This window comes from Malus sylvestris, chromosome 10 (assembly GCF_916048215.2).
Source record: "Malus sylvestris chromosome 10, drMalSylv7.2, whole genome shotgun sequence".
Taxonomy (NCBI): domain Eukaryota; kingdom Viridiplantae; phylum Streptophyta; class Magnoliopsida; order Rosales; family Rosaceae; genus Malus; species Malus sylvestris.
This window is the reverse complement of record NC_062269.1, coordinates 11,837,788-11,861,088: the sequence shown is the minus strand read 5'-3', so window position 1 is coordinate 11,861,088 and position 23,301 is coordinate 11,837,788. Positions and strand designations below refer to the sequence as shown.

Below are 23,301 nucleotides of genomic sequence, written 5' to 3'. Positions count from 1 at the left end.
GGTTGGATTTTGAGATTTAGGTTGTGAGTGGTGTGGATGCAAATTTTCTCCTCCTCGATCTTGGACGATTTTGCACCTACAAAACAACTAGCACCTTAGGTTAAGGCCAAAAGCCTCACGCGCCCACGATGAATGGGGGGGGCTTTGGCCGAAGAACCTCCGATGCCAAAGTTAGAATTTTAGAGAGAAATAGTGTTTAGAATATTTGGGATTTTTTGCAAGAGGTTTTGAATTAGTGTTTGGTAGAAATGGGTGAATATTTATAGGACTAAGTTGGTCCATTTTTCCAAAGAAATGGCCGGCCACTTTGTCCATGTTTTTGGTGAATTTGTGGTTTAATTAGCCACTTTATTGGCTAATAAAATATGATAGAAATAAATGGGGGGTTATCAAATTGAATGATTAACTTTATTTGGGTAATAAGATGGAGAAAGTCAAAAAGGTAAGGAACAAAAGGGAGGAAATGTGGCCGGCTACTAGGTGGGAATTTTAGGTTTAATTAGCCAATTAATTGGCTAATTAAATATGAAGGGAAATATTTTAGTATTTATGGTATTGATTGGCTAATAAAAGGGAAGAAATGATGGGAAAAAGTAGAAAAAAGGTAATGGACTAGGTTTTGAATGGGATAGCCGGCCCTATAGTATTTTTTAGGTTTGAGTGGATGTTTCAAATTGATAATTAAGGGATTGATTGGGTAATTAATCCCTTAATTAATCAATTTTTTAGGAAACATGAAAGGATTATATTATTTAGCTAATTGATTAGCTAAATAATGGAATATAAAACATATAAAATAAATTAGGTTTTGGGAATTACCTTATAGAAAGGATTTGATGAAATAGGCTTTAAATCATTACCTATTTTGAGCACTTTTAACTTGGTTGAAAGATAATTTCCTATTGCTTGCGCGTAGGAATCCCGGTATGCCTCGAGGGTATTTTTGTCCTCTTTTGTCCAAAAGTCCACGTGTCGCCTAGTGAATATTTTTGGCTCCACAAGTGGGTTTGGGTTTCAAATCTGGGCAGATGGAGTTGCCCAGAAGCATGGAGACTTGCAGCTTTCATACGACATGCAGACAATTTTGAGAACGGGACTAGCAATCCCATAGTTTTTTAGGGGTTTCACTAAGACCGGCTAATCTCATGGTTAGTCGGAGCGAGTGAAGGTTAGTTCCATTAAAGTTACTCCCACCAGGTACCAAACACGGGACTGGACTAACCCTTAGTCCAGTCCAATCCAGTGAGAATTAACGAGGGCAAACAAACGCCCCCTAAAAGTATTTATAGCCAGTTAAGATTAACTAACGCTCTATCCAGTCTTTCAAATATTACAGTGCTATCCCGGTGTCCATTAGTCTACGTAAAAGGTACCTCCGATGCAGGAAGAGAGATCAAATTCCCTTCATTCGTAAAGCTAATAAAATTTGTCATTTCTACCGTCGTGCTTCTATTTCCTCCAATCTTTTCATCTATGGAGACAATATTATTAAATTCTCCGATCAAAAACCAAGGAGCATTACCTGGTTGAAGGCTAAAAATGTCCTCCCAAAGAGAAACTTGCAGGTTTCTTTGAGGATAAGCATAAACAAAAGTAATATAGTGAATATGATCATTGTTCGACTCCTTAACCTTGGCAATGTCCTCCCAAAGCGGTTGTATTCGAATTTTCCCTATTTAAATAAATTTAATTTTCCATTAAAAAAAAATAATGGTGAAATCTAAGAAGCCAGCATATGGCGTCATGTGAATTATACATATGTTTAAAAAATAAAAATAAAAAAAACTGAAGAAAAGCCAAACCCATGCATCCATCCCCACTATCTTCCCCGACGCCAAACCCAGACTCCCACCCAACCTTCTGATCACCCCACTCGCCTCCTCTCTCATATAATTGAATGTGTTCACCATGCCTTTATGGAAGCTTGAATCTTGGTCGCCTGAAACCGGTCTGGGTTGCCAGGCAGGCCAGCCCGCCTGGTTGGTCGCTGGGTTGTGCACCACGTGCTGGGCTCGCGCCTGCTCACCGTGGGCCTCCAACAGGTTGGGCCCTTCTGGCAGTTGGGCTACTGCTCATGGCCTACTGGCTGGGCTGCCTGGCTGGAAGCAGCCTCTGCTGGCACTACGGCCTCCTGCTATGGGCTTGCTGCTTGCTAGTGCTGGGTCTCCTGCCCATGGCCTGCAGCTACTAAGGCAGGGAGACAGGCTGCTGCTTGGTGGCCATGTGGTGGCTACTGTGGTAGCAACGGTTGTGGTGTTCTATGCCAGTGGGGCTTCTCCTGCCGTCACATTGAGTCTCGAGGATAGTCAATGCGGGACCACGTCTTGTGTCCGTTCTCCGGTCCAAGTTCTTGAATGTATGGGGATCCGTTCTGTTCGTTATGGTTTCGGAATTTCCTACCATTGTATCCTTTCTCTAGGGACTGATTAAGAAACTTTTCAAAGAAAAATTAAATGATACTGTGTGTGAGAAATTCAACGTAACAGAAAAGAGAGATTATATTCACACACCCCAAATTACTTTTCACACACCTTTTTATTTTTTTAACATTTTTTTGGTATCTTACACACCACTAACACTTGATAGAAAAATATTGAAAAATTAAAAGGGTGTGGGGGAAGTAATGTGGGATGTGTGAATATAATCTCTCAATAGAAAATTCCAAAAACCAATTGCAAGAGTCTTCTTCGAGTATTTGTGTCACATTCCGGCCTAGGCTCGACTTTACTGTAGCACGATATTGTCCGCTTTAGGCCCTGACCACGCCCTTATGGTTCCCTGACCACGCCCTTATGGTTTTGTTTTTGGGAACTCAGATGAAAACTTCCCAGTGGGTCACCCATCATGGGATTGCTCTCCCGCGAACTCGCTTAACTTCGGAGTTCTGATGGAACTCGAAGCCAGTGAGCTCTCAAAAGGCCCCGTGCTAGGTAGAGATGAGAATATACATATAAGGCTTGCAGGATCATCACCCCTGAGCGATGTGGGATCTTACAATCCACCTTTCTTAGGAGCCCAATGTCCTCGTCGGCATACACCCATCATGAGATTACTCTCGTGTGAACTTGCTTAATTTTGGAGTTCCGATGAAACCCGTAGTCAGTGAGCTCCCAAAAGACCTCGTGCTAGGTAGAGATGAGAATATACATATAAGGCTTGCAGGATCCTCACCCTTGGACAATGTGGGATCTTACAATTTGAATCAGTGTTTATATCATAATAGAGACCGATCATTTGCCTTGTTTTGTATGGTGTAATCAGTGAGGTTTATATCAGACTAGAGACTTTGGAAAACTGTAATTATGATTGAAGGACAAATAAAAGTATAAAATACAACAAATAAAGTTTGGCCATTTGTAAGGGTTTAATAATATACTAAAAATAGTTACCTCCTTAGTTTTAAATGCGTTTGTGTAGTCGATGACACTTCTTGTTGCAACCTCAATGTCTCATGTAAGAGGCATTGCTGCTTGTATGCGATCCTGTTTAAATACACCAAAAATTTGTATCAAATCCTCGTTTATTTACTAAGAATCATACACTTCAATTATCTACTAAGAATCATCCAACTCAATATCAATATTAGTCTTATGCTTCGTTAGTCTTGTGCTCTGTTAGTCTTATGCTTTAATCAATAAAACTTTTAATTTTGACAAAAAATGGCGACTGGGATTTAATCAATAAGGCGTATGTGGGGCATTCAACATTATTTAGTTTCATTAATCCTATGCTTTAATCAATAAAGCTTTTAATTTTGACAAATTTTCTTTAATTATGCATATTATAATGGATGTGCGTACCCTATTCCTTGTTTTCAATTCCACCGTTAACTCGAGTACATCCGTTCTAATGACAGCCAAATTTACTATGGTATGAGAATCGCAAACGGATGAGGCTTCTAGCAATTTTAGAGCAATAGACGCTATTGCTAAAAAAATGGGGACTGGGAGGAACCTAATAGAAAAAAAGTAATCCCTAAAAGATGAATAAGAAGGGAGATGCTTAACTAACGTAGCAAAAATAGGCAAATAATTATCTATGTCATTGAAATCACTAATACAATACAAAAATGTGAAGCTTTTAAAACATCGATTTCGTGTTCCATTCGTCAAAAATAATTTTTCTCAACCAATGTGTTTGTAGTTTCATTGGTTAGGGTTTCATTCAATAATGAAGGGTGTGAGGGGTTTTGATAGTTGAAAAGATAAATAATACCTTAAAAGTGATTTGAGGTGTATTTAAAAAAATTTATGTTTTTGAAACCTAATAAGTTCAAAATTGTCATTGCATAATAGGGTACATAAATCATTTAATATTAAAATTTAAAGTGGGTTGCATTCAACATTATATGAGATGCTAATATAAAATACTTCATTATAAGCAGTCTCACTACAATTTTATGTCACACTTAGTGCTATCAGGTTTATGCAAGATCCATTTGATTCTAACATGTACGATCTAATTGTAGATTTTTCGGACCACTTAGTTGTATGTGACATAAAAGAAAATTGCACCTTTAGTCCTTATGAAGTTTTTTCATGCTGATATCAACAACTTTAGATGGATTTTTGCAAAATGAGTTATTCGAAAGTGAACGAAATTTTAGAGGTGTTAACATAATTTCTCAAAGTGAAGAGTTTTCGTCCTAAAATAGGAGTGAAATTAACCCAAATTTGAGTAATGCTCCAAGTGTGAGGTTAAACAAGTTCATCGAAGTGACTTGACTGCAGATGAACCAAAAACTAACAAACACAAACGAAAATAGAATATTCCGCCACACTTAAGGAAATTTTACACTTTAACCATCACCGTAACATACTTGTCAAAACTAGATTATCATCTTTTATATGAAATTTGTGCACTAAATATTTGTGGCACCAATCATATTTGAACTTTAATTCAAGTTGAATTTGATTAATAATTGAATAAAAATATTAAATGGGTCTACACCATTTGATGCTTGAATTTGGTGTATGTAGCACCAAATAAATAACAACTAATGGACACTTCTAGTCCTCTGTGTGCTACAAATAATTAAGTCACCTCTTTGAACCAATTGAATCATGTTTAATGTATGCTCACAATTAAATTAAGCTAAATGCCCAAAAAATAAAACATATTTCTATCGTATCCAAAATACAGTGTTGAAAGTAATAGGTCCAGACAAAAGACAATGGGGACGGATCCAAATTTGAAAGAATAGTTGACAAAAAAATATTACAATATATGTCCCATAACTTTATCGTTGATTATAAACAATTAATTATTTGATTAATAAACAAAACAAACGCGTTTTTTATCTTCCTTTAATTAACCTCCAAAAATCGTGGTAGCCAAACGAATCATTGCCTAATGGGGATTTGCAACTCATGCGAATCAATCTCTGTAGCTACAGCCAAGTTGATTCTTCAAAACGGGCAGCTTCAGGAATTCTCGAAACCGATTAAGGTCTCACATGCATTGCAGATGATGAACGTCAGTCCCATGCATTTCATATGCGACTCAGATTACATGGAGTTTGGAGGCTTTTTTAGTGCTGTTGATGGGGATGAAGTGCTTCAGTTGGGTCAGCTTTACTTTGTGTTACCGTTGAGTTGGCTGAAAAAACCACTTCGACCGGAGCAGATGGCTGCTTTGGCCGTTAGGGCAAGTTTGGCGCTTACAAATATGAGACGGAGATATGGGGGCGGGTGTAAAAGTGCCAGTCCAGTTGTGTTTACTATTAGTCGGATGGCGGACAGGGGAGGTGGTGACAGCCGCATAAGTGATGGAGTCGGACATCGTGAAGTTGTGAGGAGAAGAAGAAGAGGAGGGCGCCGCTATAACCGTCGTGGTGGAAGTGGTAGCTATAGGACTAGGTTGAGTGTAATTTTAGAGGAGGATGAGAAGATAGAGGAGGGTGCATAATTGTGTTGTATACTGGAATCAACATTTTTATATATTAATTCAGAACTTAGTGAATTGCATTGTGTTTTTCATTTACGTGCCTGCCAGAAATTGAGATTGTCCAGTTGATTAGTAGGGTAACGTTTCAAGATTGTTTCTAAAGCAGCGAGGAAACCTGGTTTTTTTTTTTTTTTTAACAGAAAATATTATCTACACTAAGTGGGTGGGGGAGTGGGGTAAGCCTTACAATGAGATTGCCGTGATAATGTGGTTCAACTTCGCTTTTGGCGAGAATCAAACTTGAAACCTCTCACTTATAAGTGAAGGAATAACACTAGACAATAGTACAAAGTGAAAAAGCAGCAGGGAAACTTAAATAGAAACTTTAAAAAACTTTTGGTTAAATGAATTAATATAACGAAGGAACACAACCAATTTATAAAGTGGCCCTCATTTGGTCTAAAGGATTAGTGTTTTTTTTTTTTATTTTATTTATTTATTTATTTATTTTAACAATCGATATTATCCACACTAAGGGAATAGGGGAATGAGCCAAGCCTCACTTGAAGTGGATGAATTCACATAAATAATAATAATGTGGTTCAAATTCGATTTTGGCAAGAATCAAATCTAAAACCTCTCACTCACAAGTATGCTAAAGAAAATAAGAAAAAATTGTTAAAACACTATTTTCAAAGTATGTTAAAGAAGAAAGAAAAATTGTGACCAACTTAGACGGTAGAGATGCATTGTCAAAGGAAAAAAAAAACTCATTCATTTTCAATCCTCCTAAAAATGGTACAATTAGAAGAAAGAAGTTTCGTTCATGTCCAATTATCTCATACTACCTTCTATGTGCTTTGAATTTAAAAATTATTCGTTAACTCAGTCATCCTTACCAAAAGAGGCCGTAATGAATAATGGATATGCTTCTTTCTTTCTATTTTAACCGAGGGAGTGATCGTGGGACTTGAACACAAGTCCGTGTGAGATGAAAGATACTAGGGGTGAGACAGACACCTTCCATTGGTTTAAATAGAACCACCAATAGAAATCAAAGACGGTATGGAAACAACGATACGTATACTAGGGGTAAGATTTTATTACCGGCAACTAGTCTAGATCATGATAAGATTGTCAATGTAAACATTTTCATTATGGAATGATATTTGGGAAAGGAATCTGGCCGGCTAAACTACAATATCAGTTAATTACGTATGATCATTTTCATTTATAAATTCAAACTTACGAACTTTTACTTACAAGTTAAAGAAGAATATACTATTAGATTGTAGGACTAGTGAAGGGTGGAAGGACCGAAGGAGGGTGGTGAGCAGGAGGAGACAGAAATGAGGAAATTAAACATATGAAACAAATAACAATTAAAACCTTTTAGTTTCAAATTGCGGTCTCTTGCCTATCATGCCGCCACATGCATTTAAGGTATTTACCCCCTCCCTTTTGGCCGACTAAACTACACAAACGAAGATTCAAACTTACGAACTCTCACTTACAAAATAAAAAAGAATATACTACTAGATTGTACGGCTAGTGAAGGGGTGAAAAGACCGAAATGAGGGTGGTGAGTGGGAGGAGAAAGAAGCGAGGAAATTAAATGTATAAAACAAATAACAACTAAAAAATTGTAGTTTCAAATAGTGTTCAATTTTTAGTTTCTAATTGTAATCTTGTCTATCATGCCGCCACATAAATTAGGGATGGGCATGGGCCCAAAATTGGAGGGACCGGACCGAACCCTCTTGAAAATACAATGGGCCGGGCCGGGGAGGATTTTATTATTTTAAAACTAAGAACCGGACCTAATCTGGCCCATATAAAACAGGCCGGTTCCTACAGGTCCAACTAGTACCCTGTTTTTTTTTTTTCTTCTTCTTCTAATTTCCAGTATTTTAGAACTCAGATTCCCAGTGGAATTTGAGTTCAAAATCGAATCAGAACAGGAAAAGGGCTCCGCAGAAGATCAAATCAAGCTATTTCCTTAGCCGCTGCGAGAAAATCCTGCAAGCGTCCATCCTCAAATCAACAACTGTAGCCAATTAAAATTTTTTTTTTTGGCCAACACAGAAGGTGAGGGATGACCTCGTTGAGGTCGTCTTCTTTAGCACAGAAGGGAATCGACAGTTGAGAACAAGTCCTGGACGACCTAGTTGACACCCGAGTGTTGGATGAAATGTGTGACTGCATGCTTGAGCAAGTCCTAGGCTATTTTGAGGCAGAGGGCTTTGTTGATTGGTAGCTCGGAGGTGGACTCGACGGATTCAGGTAAGCTGTCAATGACGGAGAGATGAAGCTCGACGAAATCGATCGAGTTAATAGCACCACAGAATCGGGCATGTTGAACCAGATTGGATGGTTAGCTCCGATCTATTCACCTTCGTCTTCTCCGATCTGTTTGAGCGCCACAGAATTAGCCCAGTTGTTCACCTTCATCTTATCTGATCTGCTTGAGCCCACCATCTTCTCCGATTTGAAGCCTCGCAATGTTTGTCTTCTCCAATCTGATTGAGCTCGACGTCTTTCATCGTTCTTCCCCTCGAGCTCGACAGAAAGAGAGACTAAGTTTGTCATTTGTCCCTTCGAGTTTGATAGAGAGATACCAAAAATCGAGAGGGATGAGAGTTATTCTGGACTCTGGAAGAAAGAGATCAAGAGGGAAGAGATCGAGACACGAGAGGGAGATAGAGAGAGGAGATTCAGTATGAGTTTGGGAGTCTTCGAGAAAGTGAACTGAGAACAGATTTAGTTCATTGGATACGGTCCGGGCCAGTGGCCCGTGTCTTTAGAAAATTAGAACCGCCCCGCCCTGCCGTTTACTTGGACCCACCCACCCCGCCCCGTTTTGTGTATAACATAATTTGGACCCGCTCCGAACCCCCCCCGAACTGCTAGTACCCGGCCCTACCCGCGGGCCCAGGGCCTGTTTGCCCACCCCTAACATGAATTCCCATCCCTTCCTTCTCTTCTCCCTCCCAAATCCCTCTCACCTGAAGCAACAAAAATAAAAATTAACAATTCATGAAAACCAAATTATTATCATTAACTCATCACCATCGTTGGTGTGCATATTCCTACTTCATGAATAACTTACAGAAAAACATCGATTAAAATTGAAGAACTAATGAGCATTATTCGAAGGAATTGAAAACCCAAACAATTTTTTATTGTTACAATACTAATAATAAAGATAAATAATATCAAAAGGATATATATATTGAAGATGTTGTGGGCTTATTTTAGTGAAGGAATAAGGAGAAGGTACGACACGGGGAAGAAGAGAGAAAAAGAGTGTTTGGGATATTTTTGCGGTGCAGTTTCTCACCGTTTTGTGTTTTATTTACAGTAAATATAATGGGCTTTCTTATCCTACAAGGAATACAAAGTCTAATAGAAAAGAGCTAGAAAATAATCCTACAATCACACTCCTAATTAAATTAGAGCTGCAACACTCTCCCTTAAGTGTGTAATCACTCAAGTAGATGGTGCCCATCAGGTCTTCAGCAATGGTGTAAAAGTAGTTCATGAAGTTGTCTTGTCAAGTTGACACAATGAGTAAACGCAAGTCTCATATATGGAATACATATAAGAAGTAGGTTTCACAAACCTGGCTATGATAAAACCCAAGGCGAGATAAAACTCATAGTCTAAGGAGAAAAGTTAGTTAATGCAATAAGTCAACACTTAACGTCTGCATGACGCAAGTAGGACACACAAGGGTATGACCAACCCATAGTCGGTGTCTCGTCAGGCAATAAAAATCCAATGAGAAAAAATGATCCTAATCGTAGGGAAAAAGAGTATATTAAGGTCAACTATGTATATTCAAGATGTTCCCCCTGCATTTGACAAAACATTCCAATGAGAACTACAAATGTTGTAACTCAAGCGTTTAAGCATACAAATTCCTTAAACAAGCTTTTGAAAGATGGACTTCTGCAGTGACTTCATGAAGAGATCAACAAGATTGTCTTGGGAACGAATATGCTTGACTTCAATCTTTTGATGCTTTTGCTGCTGATATAAAAAGAAAAACTTATGCCCAATATGCTTAGTGTTGTCTCCTTTAATGTATCATCTCTTGATCTGGTCGATACAAGTGATGTTGTCTTTATAGGTCACTGCAGGGACGTCAATGACGAAAGAAAATCCATAGGTACTTCGAATATACTCAACAACAACTCTATGACAAAAACATTAATGTGTAGCTTCATGAAAGGAGAGAATTTTAGCATGGTTCGAAGAAGCCACAACTAAGGTCTATTTGTTTGACCTTAGATAGTGCAGTGTCTCAAACGGTAAAGACATAACTCATTTAAGAACGTGCCTTGTGCAAGTCAGATAAACAACATGCATCAGCATAACCAGCAAGGTAAGAATCAACTTCAGAACCAAACGGGGCAACGACTCTATTCGAGGATGAGTAGGGATAAAATAAGCCTAAATCCATAGTGCTCTTGAGGTGACGAAGGATCGTTCACACCATTCCAGTGTCTGTATGTTGGTACATTGCTAATCTTGCCAAAAATTTAACAATGAATGAGATGTCTGGTCTAATGAACTAAGCTAAGTACAATGAAGCACCAATTGAAGGGTTTTATTGTCAAAAACGGGCAAGGTTCCTCAAATGAAGGGAGTTGCGTTCAAGGTTAAGGAACCTTACCCGTTTTTAACAATAAAACCCTTCAATTTTCATCAATCACCAAGGGAAATGATATTGGAACTTTGGTTTGATATATTAATTTTGCACTCAAATAAAAAACATTATTCATGAGATGTGAAGGGTTTTAAAAATCTAAATGACCATGTAACCATCGTCTAAGTGTAAATGATGCAATCATGAGTGTTTATATATGCTTTCACATTTTTCAGACTCGTACATTAATGATTTTAAATTTTATTTATTTTGAACTCCCTTAAAAATACTATTCATGACGGTTTGTATGGTTTTAAGAATTCAAACGACGATGTACCCATCCTAAAATGACACACCTCGATCCTAAAATCAAGGCGTGCTAGCCGTCACGTAAGTGTGACGTCACCAAAAGTCCGATGCGGAAGCAAAGGATATGAGAAATACGAAGGAATAAAAACCAACTACTAGCAGTAATATCCAACTAGCATGCTAAAGGGAGTTTAAGTGTGCATTACATAATTTCAGAGCATAAATACTAGGTGCAGTCAAGTAGGACTATAATTAAATTACAACACCCGCAGGTGAGTCCTACATGCAGGAAGTCTGTCAGAACGCCGAAGAAAACCTCGTGAGCCACCAACTGCTAACTAGAACCTGGAGGGGCGCAAAAAACAAAATTGAGTGGGTCAGTAAAACCAAAGTTTTCCAAAACATTTCATTTAAAACATTTCTAACCCCTCACCGTAAAACATGTATACTTCCCCAGAAAATAACATAATAGTATATAAATTCTCATATGTCACAACTCATCAATCTATCACAAATCCAGAAATATGCCATGCCATAAATGTCAATAACGAAACATGGATGCATCAAAATAACAGGTGACATAATGAATCAACTGGAGACCTTGCAGTTGGTCTTGTACGATTAATTCCATAACTCAATATTTAACCCAGCCGGAGTCACCACGGTAACTTGTACGGCACTACTCTGCACATAAATCGGAACTACCTGAAGTAGTTTGTATGATAAGAAAGGTGTAAAAATACGCTATAGTGCTTCTCTCATCAATCATCTGCGCGCATAATCTAAGGTCACCTACTAGTCGGAACCACCTCTAGTGATCTGTATGACTAGCATGTCGGAACCCTCTCATGGTCTGTACGACATGCACCTACTTGGATCCAAGGTGAGCGTGCGGTGCGGTGAATACTATAAGCACTAACACCAGGGGTGCAGGTTATGAGCTCTCAACACAATTCACCTCATCAATAATTCACATGAATAACATAAAACTCACCTGATGCTTCCTGTGCGTCCACAACACCAATTCACATATATATATGCATCAAATATCAATTCATATAACTCATAATATGCATGCATGGCATTTGAAAACATACTTTCATATAAATTCAATTTTTGGGAAAATCAATAATATATAGGTATATACGGAAAACAAAACTGCCCACTCATTGGTAAGTCGATGGGTCGTAACCCCGTGACGTCCCTGGATGTGCTCATACTCGGGATATGTGTCACCTATATGCGAAACAACTATAAAAACGTTAATTAAAGCACATAACCAACAATTCGTAATAACTTCTCATACGGTGCTCAAATTGGGTATATGAATATACCACATCAACCTATTCGACGTCACGAACGTCGAGAAATTTTTAGAAAATTTTTCTGAAGCTGCACGCGCCCCCACGCACTGGGAACGGCACGGACCCACGTGGCCCCACGCGCGTCTTGTTTTTCCTCCAGTCGCCGGACTGGTTTCGCCGGCGACGGAAAAGTCGCCGGTTTCTGGGAAATTTTTAAACCACTATAACTTCCTCATTTCTTCACTATTTTCAACGTTCTTTATATCAAAATGAAGATCTTGACGAGATGAACACATCCATACCTGCCTCGACCCCCAACTCGTCGGGGATTCATCGGAAAAAGCTTCGAAAGTTCCGGCTAAAATTGAAAAGTTTCGTTCTCAGTCCTCCGACGTCCAAATCCTACCAACGACGTACCCCTAAGCTCGTGAGGACTTCCTTAAGCTCACTGTGAGCTTGAAATTCCCTGAAACACGATATTTTACGTGTGCATGAATAGTGATTTCAAAATGGGTCACGGGTTCGACGAGATTTCTAAAGTTTCCAGTTCTAAAAATAATACCATTCAACTCAGGAGGTTAAAAGGATGAAGAATCTCACCTTAATGGCGTCATCCGTGATGATTCGAGGGTTTCGTGCTTGGTCCGTACAATTTGAAGGGAGAGAGAGAGAGCCGTGAGGGAGGAGAGAGAGAGGGCACGGGTGAGTGAGAGAGAGAAGGAATGGTGTGTGTGTGTGGTCCATCCCCAACCATCACCATCCATTTTTTTTCTAACTCCCTAACCACATAAATTATAAACCAATTTTTTTAATCCCACTTAATAATTTTCCAAAAGCTTGAAATATATGTAGTTAATCCAAATAATATGTCACACACACACATACCTTAATACCCGTCGAGGGTAATTCCGTCATTTCACGTCCCCGATATAAAGAATCCCGAGACGGGCTGTGACATAAAAGGATAGAGGATGCACTCACGATCGTTTGCATACTTTTTCACATTTTTCTCACTTATAGTTTTTTAATGTGTTCGATATTTTTAATTTACTTGATATTTTATTTTTAATGTGTTTTATAATTTTTTAATCTCACTCTTTGCCTATAGTATACTTTAAAAATAAATAAAAATAACATTTTTAAATTTATATAGAATAATAATACAATAATACATATTTAGTGTACAATATATACATATACATATACACTATGACTATTGTATTTTGTAGTAAGTTTTTTTAGTATTTTAAAAAATTAAAATCATCAATATAACTTTTTTTGTAACATATCGAAACGGGTTACCTGTGTGTCACCCTTTTGTAAACCTATTAAGAACCTGTTATTAACATGTTCTTAGCATGTGACCCGATAATGACCCAATTAGTTATCGTGTTGACTCGAAACCTGTTATTTTCGTGTCTTGTTAACAGATCGTGTAAGAAATTGTCAGGTCTAGATGTAAAGGTCATTCGAGTATCTTATTTATAATTTCTTGCTTGCTAAAAAAAAGGGCCTCCATGTTCTTTTTTTTTTAATTTTTTTTAAACAATATTATACTTTAAGAGTGATCAAGTGGATATCATATAATTAAAAGGTTTCGACCATGCACGTACATAAAATATTAAGATAAGGGTAAGATAATACTTGATTTCAGTTGGGAATGAACATATTTCACTCTTTGTTTTTTTTTTTTCTTCCAAAAGAGCATTTGGATCTATTCTTGATTTATGCATGTCATCCTTGCACAAGGGTCATGCTAATCTTCTCTGTATAACAAATGTCCCCAAAGGGGACACCTATTCCACTCTTTGTGAATAATGTATTTTTGGTGTATAAATGACATAATCGAAAATGTTTAATCTCTTAATATTCATTTGAAGATCATAGGAAACAACATTAGATTCAAAGATCTCTTAGTAATTCAAATGTATCCAATAAATAGATGGTTTATCATGAATATGTTACTTGGTACTCACACTGTTGATTTCTTTTATACATTTAGATGACTAATCGATCTCAGACTCGTAAAGTTTTTTGTAAGGATGATCTTCAAACTAAATCAAGTGCTTGAACGATTTTGATTATGCAATTTATATGGTGAAAATATGTTATTAGCAAATGGGATATATGCATTCCCCTAAGAGCAACTCCACCCCCTAGGGCGATAAATGCCCAGGCAATTGGGCAATGAGAAATTATTACCTTAATGATACTAACTGCCCGAGTGCATCTTTACCCCATAAAATGAATTGTTGGGTGATTTAAAAATTTATTTTAAAGAAAATTAATAAATAAATAAAATTATTTTATTATTAATTTGATCTTTTCTCATTTTTTTTTCCAACTATTTCTCGAATCCTCTCCCCACTCTTCCTCTTTTTCTCCTTCGCGCTTCCAGCCTCCCTTCTCCCTTTTTTTCTCCTCTCCCTCTCGATTCGTCCCTTGATCCTCATCGACTCCCCCTTCTTCATCCTCTTGCCTACCCTCTCTCCCGCCTCAGCCGGTTTGATCCCAAATCAACCTCCCCATATGGTTTTGGTATGAAATGTTGCAGGTTTCAGAAATAGATGCCCTGAGAAAAGAAGAAGCAAAATCAGGTGGAGGCCCAACGCAGTTCGTCTGCCTCAACTCCGTTGTCAACTCTTACCTCCACCGTTCACCAACGGATGCACCCCATGCATGGGACCATTGTTTTAAAAATCCCCGCCTAGCACCACCTAGGCAAGCTAGGCGGCTGACCACTGCCCCGATTAATGCCTAGGCGTTTGAAAATTAAGAAATGACGCTTGCTGAGGCGCCTGCCTAGACCGTTTAGGCATTCGCGTAGCCCACCCAGACCTGTATAGACACACGCTTAGATCGCGACTCACTTACACAAAAAATGAGAGATAACTTTAATTTTGCATTTTATTTTTTCAATAAATTGTAAGAGACTTACTTAATACTTAGATGAACACACATTATATTATTTTCTCTATGTTTTCATTATGTTCCAATACTTCATAATATATATGTTATTCTATTTAATAGTTTATGATAAAATTATATATATTTTAAATATAATCAGACATTTATTTATACGAAATATAATAAATTTACTTAAACTGCCTAGTCCTACCTAGCCTCCTAGGCCCCCCCAGGCCCTAACTGCCTAGGCGGTAGGCTGGCCCTAGCTGCCTAGGTGTTAGGCCCCAGCCTACCGCCTGACTAGCGTCTAAAATCTTTTAGAACCTTAACTGGGACCCCCTCATATATGCCCGGTTCTTCCCGATTGTCGCCTCTTCTCCAAGGTCCCTCTCATATTTCAATCCCTAATTCCCCATTTCATATATCTATACATTTATTTTGATGATGATTTTGTAATGTGCTGGCGAGCAAGAAGAAGATGGTGTCGGAGCGAGTCAGAGCCAACTCGGGCACGATGTCGGACAGGGATTTGCCTGACTGCGTAATCTCGCACACTTGGGCCCACTCAATTACTTGACTTTCGGGCATGGGCTGGAGCTATTTTGGACATCTTTTGGGCAATAATTGCCCCATTTACCCGACTTTTGGGTATGAGTTGGACTTGCTCTAATGAGAAGAAGCAAGTATGATCTTAATATTAAAAGCACATCCATCCCTTTCAAAAAAAAAAAAAAAAAAAAAAAAAAACGAATGAAAGAACCATCCAAAAGAGAAAAGGACATTGGCATAGAGAGATTACCAAATAATTGATGTGAAATTCTAAATCTAAATGGTTCCCAAAGAGAAAGAAATGTTAAAGAATCATTTGAATATATTAGAATATTAAAAAGCCACACAATCGAGAAGGTGCAGCTTCTACGTTTTGACCTTCACGCTTCATGCAAAAGAAACCGTACGTCCACGGTCTTACCAATGGCAACACAAAAATAACGTGTCAATGGATTACGACTGCACCACTTATTAGAATTTGGAAGTCCACATGATCTATGAAACCATATATTTTACGAAAAATAATGAAATACGCATATGATTAATTAACTACTCTAGCCAGCATGTGCTTTCCTAATCTCAAGTTTTGATGAGATGCCCACCTGACTTTGTATTTTCCTTGAACCCTAAACAGTATTGTTTTTCATTGCACAAGATCCCAATCACTGATTAGTTGTCATATGGTAGCTTGGATTGCAAATACTCAATTTCACTTTATGGTATTTTCTCTTCGTGAGTTAGTTACATATGTTAACGTTTACAGTCAGGGCAACATATCATGTAAGATATTTAACAACATATATATATGTCGTTTTTGTGAACTTACTAATACTCTTTTATGAAAACTAATGAAAATGGCTTGAAAAGTTTTAGTTTTAATAAAAAATCATGTTATAAGTTTTGTTTAATGATTAGTACAAGACCCATATTAAAGTAGTCCAACTAAAAATGACCAAACTATAATAAATTATGATTTGTCGATTTTACTCCTAACTTTCTTAGATTAAGTTCCAGATTTTCGTCGTTAATGGAGTTCAACATTGTTTTGTAGACCTTTTTCTTTTTCTTTGAAACAAAAATATAGATCCTCCTGCTATTTAATTTATATTTTGTATTATTTTGTTGAAATGTGATCGTCGTTTATTCATAGTGTATTCGAGGTATTGTTTTTCAATTTTTCATCGTCAGTGAAGTTCATCGTTTGTTTCTCCAGAAAATAAAATTGAGATCTGCATGCTATTCAATAGTTTTGGATGGTTTTTTATTAAACTTTGAACCCTTATGGTTAAATAACATTTTGGAATTGTTTTTGGTTAAATATTTGTTGGCCCAAGCCATTTTCATTAAAGCTCCTACTTTTTTAAGTTTGACAATATTTTTCCGTATGAATTTAAATGCTCCTAAGATCAAATTTTCTGTTACATCCGCTTTCGATTCCATAATCTATTGGATTACATGTTCACCAACCCTATATATATATATATATATATATATATATATATATATATATATATATATATAGGAATTGCTTAAGGGGAGGGATCCCCATTTTTTTCAAAAAAATGGGGACACGCTCCACACCGTTGGATTTGAATTAAATGAAATCCTGTGGTTGAGATTCTATGGCCTGTGTTTTAATCTCAACCACACAATTTCATTAAAGTCAATCTAACGGTGGGGAGCGTGTCCCCATTTTTTTTGAAAAAATGGGGATCCCTCCCCTTAAGCTCCCTGTATATATATATATATATATATATATATATATATGTTTATGGAAGTAATAGGAGCTCTCGGGTTTAATCTGTTGATAAACATCTAAATTTCTGGTTGATCCTGTTGCCAAACATGGAAGACCAACTTCAACAACTATTCCTACATGTTGCAGCCATTTCAAAGGACGACCATAGGGTGAATGATTGAGACTTGAGAGAACTGGTAATTAGGCGAACTCTAGCTAGTATTATCATAAATCAAATACAGTGCAAAAGATTTGTGGTGGCTGCGTTATACAAAAATGATTCAGTATGCCCCGACACAGATAAAAATCTTTCATTGCAGTTTAGTACCGTCTTATGATAGGTATCACGATATGTATTAGTGTCTGCGCAAATTATTTTCACATCAATGTATTAGAGAAAATGTACCCTATGTGGCAACCTGTATCGTTTATAGTATATTAATGAAAAATAGCTATTGCTTATTGTGAAAAAAATATAAACCTAGTGTTAACTCCAATGCAACTTATACAACGAAACAATTCTCATAATATTATAAGATCTTTAAGATCAACATTTTCTCGTAATAAAGAATATCCTTAAATTCAAAATTTTAAATTTAAACATTTCTTATGGACTTAAACACACATGAATTTTCTGCATGATTTACATGTGATTCTAGTATCAAGACTTGTACTTGACTGTTTGAAGGGCAGTGGTTTTCGCTCTAGTTTTCTTTTTTCAATTTTTCTCATCTAAACCTTTTTTCTTGTTTTGTTCCTTGATTCTCCTAAATTATTCAATTTGACGACCATAACAAAAAAGAGAAATGCAAGAGAAGAGGAGGATAGTGCGGAAATCACATCCGTTTTTCGATAAACTTCTACTTAGACTCACATGGGAATAAAAAAGCATAAAGAAATCTATTTTTCAAGCACTTCTACAACTTACAATGACCCCCCTCCTCTCCGATCTCCTCTCTTACGCGCTTTTACTTATTATAGAATTGTTGTTGGGTCAATCATATATGGCTCCACATGAATCATCTCCCTTCTTGTGGTTCTCCTATATCCATCTATAAATAACAACCCCTCTCTCCCATTTCCACCCAACACTAACAAACAAGCTCAACTTTCTTCCCCATATTTAGTACCCAACACAAACTAAACAATCTCTCTCTCTCTTTCTCTCTCATGGGTAACATCTGTGCATCTTCTCAATTCACAAGTAATGGTGGAAGACTTGTAAATAGGTCACCCACTGCAAAGATCATTCACTTGGATGGAAAACTACAAGAGCTTAGGCATCCAGTTCAAGCAACCCATGTCCTCTCCCAAAACCCTAACTGCTTCCTTTGCACCTCAGAGTCCATGGATGTAGATTCATACGCTCCCCAAGTTCCCGAAGACGAAGAGCTACAACTAGGTCAAATCTACTTCCTCATGCCACTTTCTCAGACCAAGTCGTCACTTTCTCTCCAAGACTTGTGTTCTCTGGCCATCAAGGCCAGTGCAGCCCTTGCCAATCCTTTGAACGCACGGCGTGTCGCATCGTCAGGCAGGTCACCAGCTTCAGACAGAAATGGACAAAATGTTGGTGCTTGTAAAGTTCCTACTGGCATTGACATAGTTGGAATGGAAACAAGGGTAGGGCGAGGAAACCAAAGAATTGAACTTTAATTTCTGGAGCCGAATATTGAAGTGCATAGCTGGGCAGTATTTGGCGTATTTTGATTATAGCTGCTGTTGTTAGAGGCCAGATAATGATGGGAAAACAAAAGTCTAATAGGGTTCTTGTTTTGTCCTCCTATAATTTGCACTTTTTTGAGTCTTAGACACTTTTGGCATTTTCATGTCTACTCTTTATGCATTAATCAGTTGTGGAAACCCCTTCCTCTAGATGACTTTGTACTCGTTATACATTAAGTATCATAATACAATTAGTCATAATTTTTCTTTTAACTTTTCAACTAATTGTATTATAACACTTTATATACCGGGTGCTGTTCTTGCATAGTAAAACATCTCTCCCTTTGCGGATAGCATGAGATCCATAGACCATAGAGGGATTTGTTTTTATCCCTTTGGAAGGCTTACCCCCTTTTCAATAGAAAAATAGATTCCAATCCTTAGAAAAGATTAATTTTTAGACTAATCCCGTATTTAAGATGAATAATTGATTTCAATCCTTTGACTGTAAAATGATAAATATTTCTTGCATAAAAGACACTAAATAGGTAATCTATTGATATAATTAAGTATAAACTTTTTTTTTTGGTCAAGCATATATTACTACGGGCAAAATATAGGTCACAAGTTACATCGTCGTTTCTTCAAAAAAAAAAAAAAAACTTCAAGTTACGTACGTTATACCAATTTGTACCTATAAACTAATGAATGTAGTTACAATATTGTACCGAAAATTAATCCAAATACAAAATTAGGGTTTATGGTAATCAAAGTACCTAAAGGGAGCTTTAATAAAAATGGCTTTAGATCAAGACTATTTTAATAAAAAAACCACCCTATAATTTTCTATAACTAAAAGCACTTCAAATTTAATCATAAGGATAGAGGCCTCCAATTCCAAATGGGCTAGATTACAGAGCTCAACATGGACAAAACTTAGTTTCCAAAATTACCCCAACATAAAGAAAACTTAGTGGGATTCCCATTTTAGCCACAAAATGGGAATGATGCGCTCAGCCATCGGATCTCTTTTATTGAGATCATGGGGCTGGATTTAACATGCTTTTTTTCCTTTTTTTTCTTTCAACGGGAGAAAGAATGGCTGAAGAACAAGGAGGTGCAGGTTTGAAACCTGTTTGCTCCCACGAAGGAGAAAACTCATGTCAGCTCCAAGCAGAGTGTTGATCGGCGTTTCATTTTCTGGGTTTTTCTTCATTCTTGGTACATATATCAGTCTTGAATTTCCTTGCCCAAATTAGATTTGGATTTGGAGAATAACCAGACTTTGAGAAGAAAAAAATCCCAAATTATTGAATCCAATCTACAAAACTAGAATTAAAAAGAAATGAACAGGAAAAGAGTTGTGCTATTGAATCAAGGAGGAGGACAATCAAATTGAATCCATTTTCCATGGAACTGGAAAAAACCAAAAATCCCAATTCCTTGCACCCATTTCTCCATAAAACTAGAAAGAAAAATAAATCTCTGCCCATCATAGACCACCACTGTGAGAGCCCATCCCGAATTATTTTTATCGATGGCATGAAATGTCAATTTTACCCTTGAGACATTGGATTGTGAGGGTGTGAAATGGGCCAATTATCTTAAGTCCTAATTGTTTGGACCCAATTAGGACTAAGATTTCTTTTGTTGGTTGGTGACCCAAACTGGACCACACACACACATACCCACACAAACACATCCATTGACCCTTTCTCTCTCTCCTTCTCGGATTTCCTTCCATTTCCGTACAAACCATACGGTCAACCTCAAAGCCCTTCAACTAGTCACGGATCGAGGTTTTGGTTGGTGTCTTTGGACTCCTTACAAGCTTAGGAGTCGAGTGGTACCATTTTTAGGACGCAAAGTCATCGGAAAACCCGAGAACCAGAAACCCATATTTGAGGTACTGTTCATGCACACGTAAATGTGGAGTTTTTGGAAGATTCTAAGGTTATAGGAAGCTTTAGATCATCTTCACGAAGCTCGGAGAAGAAAAATAAAGTGATTCAGACGTCGGGAAGTTTGGTTTCGATGAGTTACAGGTTTAGTCGGATTATTGAGGGATTTTTCGGCGAGTTTCCGTCGGTTTTAGGACTTTTGAAAGGTAAGGTTTTGTTTTACTCGTTGTAAGCTTCATTTTGGTACAAATTTCATGGATTTTGGTTGTGTATGGACTGAGATATTAAGGTTTGAAAATTTCCTAGTTTTTCGGCGACGACGATGGTCACCGGAGTTCGAAGGAAGAAGACAGAGAATATTCTAACAGCGTCAGGTTAGTTTTAATGGAATATGCTACTTTTGATGGAAGATTCCCTAACGGCGTTAACTGTTCCGTCAGTGTGCCTGGCATGTGCCCGTGCGTGGGCAGCGCGTCTGGCCGTGCCTTGGCCGGCGCGTGGGTGGTTGGAAAATTTTTCTAAAAATATGAGGGTGTTTGTGAGGTTGAGTAGATCACGATAGTATATTCAAACATCCCATTTGAGCAATGTTTGAGAAGTTATTAGTTAGTTTCGTTTATGTGCTTTAAATTAATGTATTTATAGTTGTTTCGCATATAAGGGAGACCTATCCCAAGGACGAGCACAGTCAAAGGTGGCTCGGGGGCTACGACCCTTCGACATACTAGTGAGTGGGCTTTTGGTTTTCAGCATATATGTATACGCTTGATATCTTTCCCAAAAAATGCATTCAAATGAGTTATGATTTGAATTGGCATGCCAAATGTTTTACATTTAGAATATGCATATGATGTTTGCATATATATATATATATATATATATATATATATATTTGTGGTGTTGTGGACACTCAGGTAAGTCCTAGGTGAGTTTATGAATTGTGAATGTGAATAACGGTTGTGATTAATTGAGAAACATTGAGCTCATAAACCTGTACCCTGATGTTAGTGATTTAGCCAGAGATATGACACATACCTGTATATAATTTCACATCCCACACCATATGCTCACATTGGATCCAATTTAGGTGCACAGTCTTGACGTACAGACCACTATAAGTGGTTCCGACTCGTAAGTGATTAGCGATTTATCGCACAGCTATCATGAGAGCGTAGCATTGAGCATAACTATATTACACCCAGTCTTGTCGTACGGACTATTACAGGTCGTTCCGACTCGTGTGCAGATGTAGTGCTGTACAGGTCACCTTCGGTGACTCTGGCCTGATTTGTTTAATAAACTATTTGGCATGACATACTTATGAATATGGATATGTGAAGCGTGATTTGAAATATATATATATATATATATATTCTATTTCTGGGAAAATTATACATGTTTTACGACAAGGGGTTATAACATTTGATAAATGAAATGGTTTTGAAAAGCTTTGTTTTTGCCCACTCACACTTTCTGTTTTGCGCCCCTCCAGGTTTTAGGTAAGCTTGTTTGTTGGTGGTTCACGAGGATTGAACGGAGGTTCTGATAGACTATCACAATGTATGACATCTTTGGGTGTCATTTGATTTATACTTGTTTTATGGACTGAACTTAGGCTATTTACGCTCTGACTGTATTTTCACTCATACCCTAGCACTTATCTTAGCTAGTACTCTTTTGAGTTGGTTATTATTTATTCGTATTCTCCATTATTGTTAGTGCTTCCGCACAATGCACATGGCTACGTCACCCTCACGTGACGGCCAACATGCCTTGATCTCGGTTGGGGTGTGTCAGTTTGGTATCAGAGCCTAGGTTTAGTAGTCTTGTATATCTCGTGAATATTCTAATCATTGTGGTGTCTTCTGTCAGAACTATGTCGCCTCGTAGAGAGCCACGTCACTCAGCTGAGCCTAGTTTCCTTGATATTGCTCAGTTAGGGGAAGCTATAGCTAATGCCATTCAGTCTTAGCTTCGTCCTCCTTAAAGGACACATCTTGAGACTGTGTATAATATGAAGTTGAATTTTTTCATGGGTAATGAAGGACATGAGGGAGCGGAGAAGTGGCTTAATCATGTCGAGAAGGCTTTTCTTGTGATGCAGAGTCAGGGTAACCTTTCTCCTGATAGGTGGGTTGAGACCACTACTTGGTTTTTAGGAGAACAGCCTGCATCCTGGTGGAGACATGAGTCCTATCAGATGCCACCAGAAGTAGCAGTTGATTGGGAAATGTTTAAGCAGTTGTTTCAGAAAAGATTCGCTCATCCAGAGTATATAGATCGCAAGAAACAAGAATTTACGCATTTGAAACAAGGAAAGATGACGGCGAATGAATATTACAGGAGATTTACTGATTTTTCTCGTTATGATCCAGAGGTTGCAGCTAATCC

At 37.6% G+C, this 23,301-nt stretch overlaps 2 protein-coding genes and 1 pseudogene across 2 annotated transcripts; 2 read left to right on the top strand and 1 right to left on the bottom strand.

Moving 5' to 3' along the window:
* Positions 1-5,352: 5,352 nt before the first annotated feature.
* Positions 5,353-6,042, top strand: LOC126587750 (uncharacterized). Its single transcript, XM_050252825.1, has one exon. The coding sequence runs from the start codon at positions 5,353-5,355 to the stop codon at positions 5,905-5,907; it is 555 nt and encodes a 184-aa protein (XP_050108782.1). The 3' UTR covers positions 5,908-6,042.
* Positions 6,043-13,852: 7,810 nt separating this feature from the next.
* LOC126588085 (U6 spliceosomal RNA) lies at positions 13,853-13,944 on the bottom strand (annotated as a pseudogene).
* Positions 13,945-18,691: 4,747 nt separating this feature from the next.
* LOC126584232 (uncharacterized) lies at positions 18,692-22,882 on the top strand. Its single transcript, XM_050248681.1, has 3 exons — positions 18,692-18,967; positions 21,217-21,284; positions 22,783-22,882. The coding sequence occupies exons 1-3, from the start codon at positions 18,692-18,694 to the stop codon at positions 22,880-22,882; spliced, it is 444 nt and encodes a 147-aa protein (XP_050104638.1).
* The last annotated feature ends 419 nt before the right edge of the window (positions 22,883-23,301 follow it).

Coding starts and splice junctions, on each gene's coding strand:
- LOC126587750 (XM_050252825.1), top strand. CDS start 5,353: ATGGGGATTTGCAACTCATGCGAATCAATCTCTGTAGCTACAGCCAAG.
- LOC126584232 (XM_050248681.1), top strand. CDS start 18,692: ATGGATGTAGATTCATACGCTCCCCAAGTTCCCGAAGACGAAGAGCTA. Junction 18,968..21,216: donor TAGTTGGAATGGAAACAAGG/GTAGGGCGAGGA, acceptor AAAATTTCCTAG/TTTTTCGGCGACGACGATGG. Junction 21,285..22,782: donor GAATATTCTAACAGCGTCAG/GTTAGTTTTAAT, acceptor GTCTTCTGTCAG/AACTATGTCGCCTCGTAGAG.